Source organism: Taeniopygia guttata, chromosome 1 (assembly GCF_048771995.1).
Source record: "Taeniopygia guttata chromosome 1, bTaeGut7.mat, whole genome shotgun sequence".
NCBI lineage: Eukaryota > Metazoa > Chordata > Aves > Passeriformes > Estrildidae > Taeniopygia > Taeniopygia guttata.
In genome coordinates this window covers 21260539-21275494 of record NC_133024.1, presented here as the reverse complement: position 1 = coordinate 21275494, position 14956 = coordinate 21260539, and the positions used below count along the sequence as shown (strand labels likewise).

Sequence of the window (14956 nt, the reverse complement as noted above, 5' to 3'; positions counted from 1 at the left end):
AAGCAAATCAGTAGGGGTGGAAGAAGGAACAGAAAATGCCCCTACAAAACCTGCACATTTGAAAGCTTTCCCTGAAACCCAGCTGGGAGAGCTGGGCCCTTCCAAGCAAGGATCAGACTCCTTGTGGATCACAGACAGGCAGAACTAGCTCAGAATGGAAGCTCAACACCCACAATCATCTCCAATTCACTAATAAGAATTTAGTAACTCACATTTTAAATGAAGCAATGAGGACCGGGGAGAGCAGTGAAAGAGCAATCAGAACAATCCTGCAATTCTTATTAGACTTCACTCACTAAGTTTCAGCAGGAAAAAGCAAGGGGTTATTTTTGACTTTCTAATTAAGCTTGTTCTTATATGCCCCTGGCCACCAGCTGGAGAGGTACACAGAAAGGAGGGGGGGAAAAGCAAACAAGAAAAAAGGTAATTAAAGAGTCCTGTCTTGCCTTGACATTGGATAGCTGTTTTTTGGCCTTTAGCTGCATGTTTCCAAAGAAAAGGCAGCCCTTCATCATTAGATGAAATTGCAGAAAATAAGACTCATTCTTTCCATCTCCAAAGCTCCCACTGCAGCATTCAACTAAACCCCCTCTGAACACTGAGTCCCAACAACACAGGGAAATATAACCTCTATCACCATGACACTCCCAGGAAATCAACACCTATCAACTACCACAGAAAAATTGACAAAGCATAAAAAGACAGCTGCTTTCCTTCTGCTTTTTAATCATGTGTCCAACCCCTTAAGAGATTTCTAGGCCAGAGAAGACTTAAAGAAGATTAGCCTTTTCATTAATGTCAGGGTGAGGGCACAGTTTCAATAACTTCCCCCGGGTATGTTTTTAGCAGAAAAGCAGGCAGCTTGTTTGAGTGGTACCTCCCTGTCTGGTGTTATAACTGAGATTATACTGAGATTAATTCTGAGCCCAGAGAGCAGGGAAGGCTTTCCACAACAATCTTTCTGCTTTTTAAATGGACAAGGAAGAAAAAAAAAAACCAAACCCAAAGAAAAAACCTTAATGTAGTGTGATGGGTTGACCCTGGATGGGTGCCAGGTATCCGCCAAAGGATGGGTACCACGCTGTCTCTTCCATCCTCTGCCCTCCTCAGCAGGGACAGAGAAAATGTTACAAAAGGCTCATGGGTTGAAGTAAGGGCAGGGAGAGACCACTCACCAGTTGCCAACATTGGCAAAGCAAGCTTTACTTGGGGAAATTAATTTATTACCAATCAAAACTGAGTATAAGCTAATAAGAAATAAAACCAAATGTTAAACACCTTCCCTCCACCTCTCATTTATTCCTAGGCCTAACTTTCCTCCTGGTTTTCTCTTCTCCTTCCCTGCCAGTGACCTTCTCAGTGGAAGGGCTCCTCACACTCTTCCCCTGCTCCAGCATAGGAGTCCTCCTATAGAAAACAGTCCTCCATGAACTTCTCCATCAGTTCTTCCCATAGCCTTCAGTTTTTCACATAGTGCTCTAGTATGGGTCACTTCCATGGGGTGCAATCCTTCAGGAACAGGCTGCTGCAGTATGGGTCCTCTGCAGGGTCACAAGTCCTGCCAGCAAACCTGCTCCAGTGTGGGCTCCTCTGTCCAGGAGTCTGCTCCAGCTTGGGTCTCCCACAAATCACAGCCTCCTATGGGCATCCAGCTGCTCTGGCAGGTGGGTCTCTGCATCCCCATGTATCTCCATGGGCAATTGAGGCACAGCTGCCTCACCTCATGGGCTGCAGGGGAATCTCTGCTCTGGTACCTGGAACACCTCCTGTCCCTCCTTCTCCACTGACCTTGGTGTCTGCAGGGCTTTTTCTCTCAGAAATTCTCTCCCATCTCTTTGGCTGCGGTAGTGCAAGGGTTGTTTCTCCTCAAATACATTACCCCAGAGGCACTACCACACTTGCTGGTGGGTTCAGCCTGGGCCAGCAGTGGGTTCATCTTGGAACCAGCTGGCCTAGGCACTATCAGTGTACAGGAAGCTTCTGGCAGCTTCCCAGGGAAGCTACCCCTGTAGCCCCCCTCACCAAAACATTGACAGCAAACCAAGTATATGTAGTCAGGCTGGTGATGAATGTAACTTAGTTTGTTTTAAACAATAATTATAATTTTCCCTCATTTGGTTTTTTTTTTTACTTGAAGATCTTCAGCGATGTCTTCAGACATGAATTACAACCTAGAGGAAGAAACTATTACTGTTCGCATCTTTAAGATAAAGAAAATAATTTTAAAGGTAGGAGATTCTAAGCAAAGCTTTAAGTTCTACCTACAACATTTCACAACAAAAGTAACACATTCAATGTTTATTGGGCAAACTAAACATGCACTTTTGACCTGGATGTGTTGGTTAAAGCTAATGATGAGGGTTAACAAGCTGCAACTATAACTTTGTTGAAGGAGTTGATTCTGTCAAAAGTGATAAGCCTGACACGTCCTGTTACACGCAAACAGAAACCACAGGAGCACATGCCCATCTTAAAATACTTTATTTTCACACCACATATTGCATCATAGAATGGTTTGGGTTGGAAGGGACTTTGAAGATCTCGTTCCAGCCCCCCTGCAATGGGCAGGGACACCTTCCACCTTCCAAGTTGCTCAGATCGCCATCCAGCCTGGCCTTGAACACTTCCAGGGATAGGGCATCACGAGCATCTCTGGGCAATCTTTTCCTGTGCCTCACTACTCTCACAGTAAAGGATTTCTTCCTAATCCTTAATCTAAACCTCCCCTCTTCCAGTAGGAAGCTGTTCACCCTTGTCCTCTCATTATGTGCCCTGTACAAAGCCCCCCTCCATCTTCCAGTACTTCCCCAGCTTTTAGGGCATGACAGCCCCTCAGCTGCAATAAAATCATGCTGACCAGGTGATACTTTCATTGTACCATTTTTACACTACACCCATGTTACTCCACACTTATTCCACAGAGGTTTTGAAGCATGTATTCTCAGGAATAACTTCTCTTAGAGATGCCACAAGGGAACGCAAGAGACACTTAAAAGGGTTTTAACCAGGCTAACTTAAAATAGCAATCCCAAAGATTGGCAGCTTAGATAGACTATTCCATCTCTAATTCACCAGCAGCTAACTTCTGAAAAGTGAGAAAAACAGAATTTTTTTCCCTTTAGGAATCTCCAGCACTTCATGGCTGGTCAGGTATAAGCCTGTACCCCCACACATATTGCAACCAAAGCTGAGCTCAACAGGAAAGGGATGGCTCACATCCATTAAATACCTTCTCTTGCAAATCAGACCTTGAGGAAGAAGGGAAAGGGGCAGACATTACAGCAGCATTCCATGAGCCTTGTCACTGAATTTGAATGCTGGTGACTTTGCAAGGCAATGGGATTCAGGAACTAGATGGTCTAGCAGAACTGACAAACCATTTCAGAGCATTTCTAAGGTGCAAATTCATGCATCAACAGAATGCGCTTTGGGGCAGCTGATCATTGTTTAGGGATTTCAAATGAGGATTTCACTTTTTTTTTTTTTTAATCATTCAAGTATTAAGATCTCAGCATGAGAATGAAGTGGCAAAGTTCAACAGCTTTGTTGTTATACAGGAGGTTGAGTTAGGCAAGCAAAATACCTCTAAGCTATTAGACACAGAAAGGATTTATTGCTCTTTGAGAAATCGCAGTTGCCTTCATATGACAGATGCATCCAGCTTTCCGACATTCCTGGGACATTCTAACCTTTTCAAAAAGATAAAATGCAAACTCTTAGGTTTCTACACTACAGAAGACAAGCTGCTGCTAGTATTCCAAACACAACTTTGGAGTTTCCTGTAGGACAGAAATTTCAGTTCAGTCATCTGTGAGATAGAGCTTGCTTAGAAGAACAATCAAAAAAACCAAGAAAAAAAGATAAGTGAAAACTTAACACAGTCTCCCATAGCACACAAGTCTCACCACCACCCATGCAGACAGGGAAAAAACCCACCTGCCTGTCAGTTAGAAGAAAGTGTAACATACCATGAACAGCCTAATGCACACACAGCCTTGATACACTGCCAAAGAATATTAAACCATGACAGGTCTTTGGATGCATAGTAGGCACACACTTAAACAGACCAGCTCTTTGAAAGCTAAGAAAAATAAAATAATTGTCTCTAATTATTTTTAACACTTCATAAATCATTGATAATTTACTTAATTTACATTTTATTGAGTGTACATCAACACTCAAAGCATATTTATTTCAGAAGGATGTTACTTCCTGTTGTCTTTGCTGACAGAATAACACCAGGCATTATTTCCTCTGTAGCATGGACTAAGGATAGCTTGTTGGCATACCTAGGTTGACTCTTGAGGTCAATAAATAAGAATAAAAATATCATCCTCACTTTAACAACTCCACTCATGCCAACCAGTTGCCTAGGTGCCTGTAACTGCTGGATGAAGCTACTGCAAAACATTGGTGGCACAAAAAGTCCCCCAAGCAGTACAAGCTGTGTGCACAGCAAAGGAAGTGAGGACAGGACAATAACTTTAAATAAACCAAACACACAAACAAAAGGAAAGAAACTATCCACAGCAATTTCAGCATCATCAGGAGAATCAGCATTGCCTAAAAACCCCTAAGAACATTAAGAACATTGACCATAAGAACAATTAATTTAATGCAGTGATAACTTTATTGAAGGAAATAAACAGCACTTGTAAGGGTTTCACTTCATTTACGAGAAAGTTGTAAGTCAGAAAAAAAGATGTTTATCAAAGTAGAAATCAAACCGTGTAAATGCACAGAAAAAGCACATCAGCAAACACAACCAGTAACAGTATAAAACATTGCAGAGAATTTCAGAGTTTGGTTTTTATTTTACTAAACAATTCCACAGCTGGTAAAAAATTTAGTCACATTACAGCGAGACACATGGTTTTAAGACAATAAACCATTTGTGTGCTTTCCCTCCAAAATGGCCAGTATTTGCTATGGATGTAAACATCAGTATTTAAGACAAATGTGTTTAAACATCCTCCTCCTCCTCAGTTTACAATAGCACAGTGATCTCACTTTCATGAACATGATTAAGTCCCAAAATGAAGGAAGAGCTTTTCTCAGGAAGTCTGCAGCACACATAGAGCCCAATACACTTTCCTTTTAAAAACATGGTTTCTGAAAAGAATTTCAACTTGTGGCAGAAAATTCCTCCTTGGTTTTTGCAACAGCTCCTGAATAATCTTATTACTATAAATACTAAATGACATTAAATTGTTCACATCATCAGTGTTGAACCATTTCAGTTCTACCTACAACATTTCACAACAAAAGTAACACATTCAATGTTTATTGGGCAAACCAAACATGCACTTTTGACCTGGATGTGTTTTCATTTCAGATAGTACCAGTATTCATAATGGACTTTACCACATGAAACAGAGCAAAACATTGAAGTAGTAAAAAAAAAAAATTCCACATTTTAATGTATAGAGTCTCAGGACGTTGGGAACAGATTACTACCACCCTCCCTATTTCCCTCCCTAATATAGCTGGAAAGTCAGCTGATACAGGACATACAAATTCCATGCTAGAACTGTATGCTAAGGCTGCTTGGTTGAGGTTATGTTATCTGTACAGCAAAAAGTGAAAAAAAAGTGGGCAAATTGGTCAACAGGCTGAGCAAAAAGCACTTTGTTAGAACACCAAATCTTACGGAGATGGGCACCCAACATCGAAAAGTTTCCTTACGGAAGTCAGCTTTAACTGCTGTAGGCAACAGAGCAAGGACTTTGGGAAGGAAGGAGCTTTATGATTCCAACCACAAACTCTCTATTTGCAGTAGAGCACACACAACAAACATTCCTACCCACAAGGACAGTGAGATGGAAGGCTTCAGAAATACCCACCATGCTTCCTGCCAAGCAGATAACCAAAGCTGATGATATCAAAATGTAACACAAAGTAGGTTTAATGACCAAAAAAAAAGGTATCATGATATCATCTAATTCAGATTGAAAACTACTCAGGAGGGAATATTCATATAGTTTACTCCCCAGTTATGTAAAAATCAAATAAAATAAAGTACTTCAGTTAAGTGGAAATTTCTTTTGCTGATAAACTTGTCAACAGCCTCACTACAACCATATAAAATTTAGTAAGAATCTAAAGAGTTTTGTTCTGGGAGAGCTATTTTAAATAAAAACTACTTGTAGATGAAGCAACAAGCCCTGAGTATGTTTCACATACTGGGAAGAATATGGCAAGTCTCTCCTACTGTCTGATGTTGCCAGGAACAGAATACAACACCAAAGGGCAACATAAACCCCAGTGGCACTCTTGTGATCCTTGTCATCTTCCCTTGAGTTCCCTTCCTGTAAAGGCACAATTGCTTAGCCTCATGTGCTGTGCAGTCAAATGAAGATTTGTTCTCTCTTCCTGAATAAAAGGCTGTGAAGCTGGAATTACAGTTTTAAACTGAGAGGGGGAAAGGACAAAAACCCATTTATGTGCCATCTATTGATATTTTCATAAACTTCCTACTTGGCTGTGTTCACAAGAGCCAGCTAAAAGGTTCTAGGTAGCTAGAACTAGTGCATGTTGAAAAACTAATATTCACCATGCCCAATCGTACTGTTCTTCCAGAAGAACTGCCAGAGAGTCAGGCTACCAGAATTCTGCCCAAGCTAGACAAGGAATAAGCAAAAGGCATGTACTCCTCCTACTCTGAAGTAATCAAAAAGAATCCCAAAAGTCAAATTCTGTTATCGTGGCTGCTGAACCTGGAATGATGATCAGAGTTAATGTAACTTAGCTGGAGAGGGAAGGAGAAATAATGGATACTGTGCTTGTACCTTTTTCCAGAGACATTCAGAGATGCTAAAATTAAAGGAATAATTGGAATGTAAAAGGCATTAGGGATGCATTTCAATTTCCCTTACACAAAGGAATTCTGTAAATATTATCAAAGTCCTAAGAGAAGACTGGTATAGGTTCTTTGACTGATGTAAATTAGGTTTTGAACTTAGTCCCTGATAAAAAAAGACATACATCAGTTTAGACACTTGTCTCAGATCAGCCAGGGAAAAGAAAGATCAGTTTTCTTTAATTCCCAGTCTGTCTTGGGAATTTAACCAAATCATATTTTCAAGAAGAGCAATAGTCAACACATTTATTTCAAAACTAACTTCTAAATCCTGGGAGGTAAAAAAAGTGCCAGGACACAGTACTTGAATCTGCATAACTGTTTCATTCCAACATCAATGCCATCTTTCCATTCAGTTGCCTTTGCAACAGTAATTCTGGCCACCTGGAATCCACAGAACACTCGTCAAAATGTCCCTTTCATACTATCTGTAAAAGGGAATCTTTGATATTTTTTTTACAGGATCCTTACAGGTGGGTGGTAGTGCACTTTATAAATTATCAGAAGGACACTTCAATTTAAGATTTTGGATTAATTAATTTCTTGGGCACTTTCACAAAACTATTTGCCTTCACTGTGAGCTTATACTTCACAGCCAAGGAGATCCAGATTTTTCCTATATTAAAGTCTTTGTAATACAAGTCAGGGATACACTTGGCATGCAAACACAATGCTTTTAAACAACTAAACTCCTGGTAGATTGAGGAAGAGATGCCTCAGTTCCCACTAGAGTGCACTGGAAAACCATAATCTTAAACACGGGCTTCAGCAAGACAGTCTGGTAAGAGGAAAGGGGAAAGCAGTTAAACACTATCTCACACAGCAGAAGCAGGAATCTGTGCTCAGATATTAAACTGACCACTGCAATGCTGTGGGAGTAAATGATTATACGTAGCTCAGAAGATGAAGAGAACACAGAGCGGCCTTGGAATTTGGATACAGACTGCTCAGCACTTGTTTGGAGCTGGCAGCAGGATTGTTTCACGCTTTCCTTGTTACCACAGGCAACAGAATTTTGTACTTTCTCCTCCAGGCAGAGAAGTTCACTGGTGTGTGTAAGAGTTTTAACAGGAAGAAAACTGATTCCACTTACAAAGAAACAAAGAAAAATTTTGGAGTTTTAACTTATTTACAAGTTCAGAAAATGTCTTCTCCCTGACCCAGGCTCCTTAAAAACAATAGCCCATTTCTACCTTATGACAGTTTGTCCTCTGATGAAGGATATACATAAACTCTTTTATTGCTCACCTACTAAGCCCTTTGCATTGCTCTTATGCTACAGCTGAAGGAGAAGAGAAGCACCTCACTTCATGTGAAAAATGTCAGCTTCCTACCGTGCAATCATGAGCAAGGAAAAGAACTCAAGGTCTTGGTAGCTGAAAATATCAATGGACCTTATTTCACAAGTGCTTTTCCAACAGGATCAAGATTTTTCAGGTGAAAATGTCCCCTTTATGTATTTTAAGGAAATACTAACAGTATGGACTGAGAATTAAATATTTCATTAAAGATGCAAACATTTCATGGTTAGTCCACAACTGTGTTTGCTTTTCAAATTGCATCTTTTAGAAGTTTCATAAAACTAAAATTTTGCAAGAGAGACAGGAAAAGAAAGAATACCAATATTCCATTATCCAAGGCAAACAGTGCAAAGATTAAGTGACTTGAGGCTATTTTAAAAAATCCCAAGTTGTTGGTAAGAAATCAGTTTTCAACTCTAGAACTGGCACAGTCCCATCACAGCCAAGGTCTTCACCCTATAGACTTCACCCATTACTTTGAAACTTTAGCAAAACCAAACACATGAATTTATGCAAGAATCACCATAACAAATTATGGGCCTCTGCCCAGTTCTTCTGCCAGACTGAATTCCATTTGATCACAAGCCCCCTGTCCCACAGACACCATTGCTTACAAACCCAAGCAACTGCAGACACCAGGTGTAACACTAGGAGCTTCTAACAAGCAGCTGAAAGGCACGTGTTCAAGACAGAAATAGGAAACTACACAACACAGTAATCCCAACACAGTTCTACCCAGAACTTCCTAGAACTTTGTGAGGCATCCAGTATTCCTGTTAGGACAGACAGACTGAAACACATTTCTTCACAGCATCCCTACAGGTAGGAGAAAGAAAAAAACACAAGAGAATCAGAGCCACCTCAGTTACATTATTTGGCAAGAGTCATTCCATGCTGCTATCCCAATGACACTGAGGACTGTAGAGATCAGCTTACGATGTATTCATTGCATTAACATGATTTGCACGACTACACAAGTGCTTTAGAGACAAGCAGGTGTGATCAGTGCCCACCTGCTGCAGAAGTGACACCTGCAAGGCTGCACTGAGGCAGGGCACTGAAGAAGGTGGGGCAGGAGACACAGCTCTGTGCTCACACAGGACGGCGCTCATAGGGGAGAACAGGACAAAAGGGACACAGAAGAATACACTTGTTTAGTAGCAGTTTGGACCAGCATTCAGGCATTCCAAAGGCAAGCCTTATGCTCAGTATTTGGTCAGCAGGCTTATATATTTCTGTGGGAAGCCCTCTCATTTTCTCCATTTGTGTTCTCCCACTAGAGAAGATGCTTGTTTTATTTCTGGCACTGTGAAAAACTTTCTAAAGCCACATATGACAATGCTTCTCTAAACTAATCTTCTGTATGATTAAACCTCAAAATGACAAAGAGTAAAAGAGTAGGAAAGCTTACCTCGCATATGGTATGAAGGAAATGCTGTACCTAAGAAGAAAGATTTTGAAAGTTACTTTTCATGTCAGATTTTATTAGAATCACAAAGAAGAACAACTTCTCTGATACTCTAAACTGCAAGTTACATAACCAAAATGAAGCTTTGAGTTTGTGAGTAACAGGAAGGAGTATCTTTGCAAGCCATCTTAACCCAGCCAGGGTATCAAACACTGGCAAAATAGAGGGGGATGTTGTGAAAGCATTTTAAACACAGCTGTCCTGCATCCAGTATTCTTTATGCTCCAACACCTACAGGTAGGCATGATTAGAGTTAAGGGCTGACTAGGTGTCTATATCAGTTTGTGCACTCCTTAGGTGACTTTAAACAGATCATATGTTAACATGAAGAACACTGACAGTTTGACTGGCATAATTTGGTCTCTGAACGAGACAAATTCAGAAGGAGAATGTAAAAGAGAAATACAAGATAGTAGGCAACACATTGATTTAAAAGGAAAAAAAAACTAAGCTCAGTTCAAGCTCAGAGAAATCAAAGGAACTTCCTGTAGAAATGGAGCCCTGCGCTTGTCTCCAGAGCCTCTGTTGAGAGGTTGCGGGAGAGACCAAGAAGTGGGAAAAGGTCAGCTCCTCACTGACACATTGTCTTGAATCTAAGGGATTGACAAGCAAAAAATTTACCTTCCACCAAACTCCATGTCAAAATCCACTCACAATTCAGCCACTGGTGTCAGGTGCAACAGAAAGTGGAGTGTGCAGGGAGGAAATCACTCACCATGCCATGGCAAAAAACTGTAAGATGCAGAAAAGCAGCGCGAGTCCTGCCTTACGCCACTGGAGGGGAGAGGAGAGGGGAGGGGGGAAGAAACACAGCAGAGACAACAGTGTAAGAATCTTACTTTTAAAACACACTCCAATTACATTAACTCCAGTTATATATACATACAGGACTCGAGTACTCACCCAGAAAGCAGAACACAGTGTTAGTATGAGGCACAACTAGAAGAAAACAAATTATTTTAATTAAAAATAGAAACAACTCCAGATTCTGTGAATATTTGCAACACTGTAATGGGGTCCTTCACAGAGACAGAAATTAATTACATCATTTACCAGTTTAATTCAATTCTGCATCATAAGAGTTCCTCGTATTTAAAGGTTCCTTGCATTTAAAGTGCTCTTGCTATTACGTTTCTGAAGTGAATTAAAGCAATCAGGAAATATCAGCCTGGTATCTCCAGAAAATGATTTTATGGCTGCAAAGGAGCAAGAGGAAGAGGTTCCTACAGCTCCTTCGCAGGTCCCTACTCCATCCCACACACTTCTTGGTGTCACAGGCACACACCATAATTCATCATTTTGCATAAGTAAGACTTTTAAAATACCACTTTCAAAAGACTTTTCACATACCACTCTTAGTCTTTCTGCTTCTGCACAGTTCCTGATGATTACATGGCTACCATGGCATTGAAAAGCTCACCAATTAAAGCCATGCTACACTTTCAAGAATTTTGGGCTATTGCTTTCTAGCTCTCCTGTGTATATATTGAAGTAAGGCACAGTCATTCAAACCAGCACTTTTTCTGTTTTCAGAGTTGCACTTTACTTTCTTTACTTTCTTTACTATAGGTAAAATCTTGGGGGGTAGTAGGATCATTTTCTGCTTTAATCTTCAGTTCTAACAGAAGCCTTCTGTTAGTTTTCATTTTCAATTTAAGATTGACAGCTCATTTATCTATGATAGATGCTGATAATTCCTCTCCCTTCATCAGCATCCAACAGCCTTTAGATACACATGCACCATTGTGCAATTAGAGATTATAATGTGCATCTTGCTGCTAGAATGGAAAAAAACTCCCATCAAGTACTGCATATTCAGACACTAAGACATGCATTGCCAATGAAATCATACACTTGAGCTCAACCAGTACTGACAACAAATGCAGTTCTTCCATTAGTTTTAAGGTGGCGATTTGTATATTGGTCTAAATGTGCATCATACATCTAATGACTGGCTTTATCCCAGTGAACATTATTCCAGGAATTCTCCTTACTCCAGGCATCCTGAATGCATGCAAAGCACACACACACACCACACAGTAGCTTCTTGCTTGGATCTGCAAGCATACACAGTCAATTTCTCAAGCTCTGCAGCATCTCTGGATTTGTAAAGAGAAATTGGGAAGTGCTGATACAAGCAAGCACTCTGAGGATATTCAGACTGAAAATGGGAGTTTCATGCAAGTTGAAGTACCTTTCAACTTTTTAACTTGCCAGAAGCAAACAGGAAAGTTGCAGAGACAAAAAAAAACCCAACTGTGTACTTTAAAGAAGAGTCAGTCTGAAACTTATCAGCAACTTTCAGACAGAGAAACACACACAACACAAGGTTTGCTATAACTTCCATCTTCTGAAAATAAAGTAATTCTAAGGGTGACTCCACTGAATGTTGAATTTGCAATTTCATTCTGTTATACAAGTTTCAAAACCTGAAGCTATCAGCCAGCTGGGATGATCCCTAATGCAAGGTGACCAAGGCACAGTTTCCCCATTTGCTTTGTCATGAAGAGATGATTTTATCTAGGTAGAAATACCTACACAGCTCCTTCAAGGCAATTAGAATATAAAATGACAAAATTATGCAAAATAAAATATCTAGCAACATCCATAGTACAACTTAAAAAAAATTAGTTTCCCATCATTCACTTATTAGGCAACACATAAATATGATGTTGTGACCTCAAGCACCCTAAAAAAGCATATGCATGGTTCACACACACCAGCCACAGACCCTTAATGTTCATTTAGCAAAACAAGCTGGCTTCAGCTCAGTTTTGTTTACCAGAGAGGTGATTTTCTGGTGCCACACTTACCGTTCCACTACAGTACATATGCAGTGTTTGACATTTTAAGAAAAGTCAAAAAAACACCAACCAAAAAAACACCTCCAGACACATCCTGAGCCACAGCTGGCTCGAATGAAAATTGCTGCCAGGTTTATATGAGTTCAAAGTGACTCCCTGGATACTTACTAGCATAACAATAGTAGCAATCAAACGTGTGGGCTCAAACATCCGCTTCAATTGTTTCATTGGTCCCATAAGAAACATGGTGCTGGGAAAAACAAGTCGAAATGAACACGGAAATGAGAAAGGCAAAAGCAAAACTCTGTAAGATTAGACTTTCTGCTGCCATAGGGGCATCAGTACACTGTGTTGTTATGGCGATCAGTGCGGCATAACAAAAGAAATGGGATTATATAATGAGACAAAATCCATTCCTCCTTTTCTTTGTGCAAGGTATTTACAATTTCATTCACGCTTGTTCTGTTAAAATTAAGAGAAGCAGAGCAGAACTATCAAGTTAGAAGTGCAGGCCAAGGTCAGCTCAAATCACATCATCCTTGACAGATGCTTTTCTAACCTGCTTTTCAAAAATGCTTTTAAAATCTGCTTTTCAACAACACCATCCACAGAGGTTCTGCATGGATTGCCAGGTAATCCAGCTCAATTCCTCTACATAAAAGGCTGTTTTCATGCCCGGATCCATTCTCTGATCCCTTACCAGATCTGCAGCCTCATTTAGGGCGCTGGTGATGGATACTGGATGAAGTATACAAGGTGAAACATTTATCTAAAGTGATATTTCTGCCTCATATACTATATTATTCTGCTCATTAGCATATTACTTCCAATTCCATTGGAAGCATTATTTATGATTTCCTGCATCACGATAAGTTTCCAGAATCACAGAAAGCTGGGCCTGTCACAGAGTATGTAGGGCTTTGCTTTAAGAACCTAGATGGCCATGAAGTCTTACTACATATGCTTGCCCTGACAGACTGCCCCAAGCATAATCACCAAAATACATGGAGCACTTCCAAATGCAAAATGGCAAAGAACTATTTTTATCTGGGGGAGGAGGAACCAACAAAATAAAAAAACCTCATGTTCACAGCATGAGTGTGATTCCTGTTTATTGATGAGCAACTTTTACCTTGAATGCATTACTAAAAACAATAAACAAAATTAAAATTTTCTTTACCATTTCACTGCACTAGTGCGGAAATGCTGTTCTGTAGAATTCAACAAGAAAATTATCTACAAAAGCAAATCTTCTCTCGCAAATGCAACAGCTTCTACCACTCATGCACTATCATTCTGCTTTTGTTTCTCATCTGTATTACAGAAATTATATATAAAGATTGTTACCTCCCAATGGATGCAATATTCCCCAGGGTATAAAACACCGCAAAGAATACCAGCCCTTTCTTTGGTATCCATAGCAGACAACTACCCTGAAAAGGAACATTTAGAGAGAAAGGAGTTGGGGGGAAATTAACAGGTTTTAAACTGAAACTAATATATATATCCAAGAAGTGTCATGTCACAAAAGAAATCTTAAGAAAACTTCAAGCCAAACTGTAAAATCACGCATAGGAAAGTAAATCACATTTACTGGTATTCTTATTAAGAGTCAGCGTATTGCATCTAACTGGAAGCGAGTCAAACGTCTCCGCAGAGACTGGGGAAAATCAAGCAACAGCACAGAGGGGCTGTAATTATCTGGGCTCCCGAAACTCAAATATTGGGGAGATCTAGCAAGAGGTCCTTACCAAGATCGAGCACAGACATCCGATCGCAAAACACGCAATGAAACCTTTCACTCGGGTGCCCCAACCTAAGGAAGTCGCATCGATAACCTGGAAACGGGGAGAAAAACAAAAGCGAAACTTGTTTACTTGTGGCTCCCCCGTCCTACCGAGGGCGAAAACTTCCTTTTAGGCTCTGCCGCGCCGTGTCCGCTCAGGCACCCTCCCGAGTGTCCCGCGGGAAGCGGGCCATGCCGCGTCTCCGGGAACCGCGGGGCAGCGCCCCCACGCCGAGCACACCGGGGACGGGCGGCCGGGCCCTCGCCCGGCGGCGGCAGCGCTACCTCGGCCAGGCCGCTCGGCTCCTCCGCGTCGCGGCCGCTCAGCACCCGCTTCAGCTTGTCCATGGCTCCGCACCCCGCCCGGCCGGCCGGAATGCCCTGCCCTCCCCAGGGACTACCAGCCCCGGCAACCACCGCGCCCACCTGCACGCCACAGGTAGGGGTAAGGCCGGCGGGGCGGCGCCCAGCCTGCCGGGGGATGTAGTCCAGATGTGATATATCCTACCTCCTCCCAACACTTTCCAATCCATCGCTTGGCAGTAGCAAAATTCATTTTATAGTCAGTGAGGTTTCATTTTAATCCCACGACTGTGCCTCTTCTCCTGCCTTTATTTTCGTAATGAGCCTAGCAGTCTCCTGCCAGATAAAGGTATGTGAATGCAATGTCCTACTAGAAACCAAAAATTCAACATCACAAGTTGTTATTTCAATTTGTTTTGCTCAGTTAAAAACAAA

The 14956-nt window shown here is 41.1% G+C and overlaps 1 protein-coding gene across 4 annotated transcripts in view; it reads right to left on the bottom strand.

Moving 5' to 3' along the window:
- SFT2D2 (SFT2 domain containing 2) overlaps window positions 1-14910 on the bottom strand; it is an 18325-nt gene extending 3415 nt beyond the window's left edge. The window contains exons 1-8 of one of the 4 annotated variants that reach the window (XR_003958644.3): window positions 14504-14639; window positions 14184-14270; window positions 13780-13865; window positions 12601-12682; window positions 10532-10567; window positions 10250-10402; window positions 9572-9601; window positions 4608-8976 (exon numbers count right to left, since the gene is read on the bottom strand). Coding sequence is in view for 1 of the 4 variants with exons in the window: in XM_002193856.6 (XP_002193892.2) it covers window positions 8937-8976; window positions 9572-9601; window positions 10344-10402; window positions 10532-10567; window positions 12601-12682; window positions 13780-13865; window positions 14184-14270; window positions 14504-14566 (483 nt within the window). In the remaining 3 variants the exon portion in view is untranslated. Of the gene's footprint in view, window positions 1-4607; window positions 8977-9571; window positions 9602-10249; window positions 10403-10531; window positions 10568-12600; window positions 12683-13779; window positions 13866-14183; window positions 14271-14503; window positions 14640-14726 lie in introns of those variants that run through there. The other 3 variants (XM_002193856.6, XR_012054234.1, XR_003958643.3) reach the window with 3 other exon arrangements.
- Between the last annotated feature and the right edge of the window lie 46 nt (window positions 14911-14956).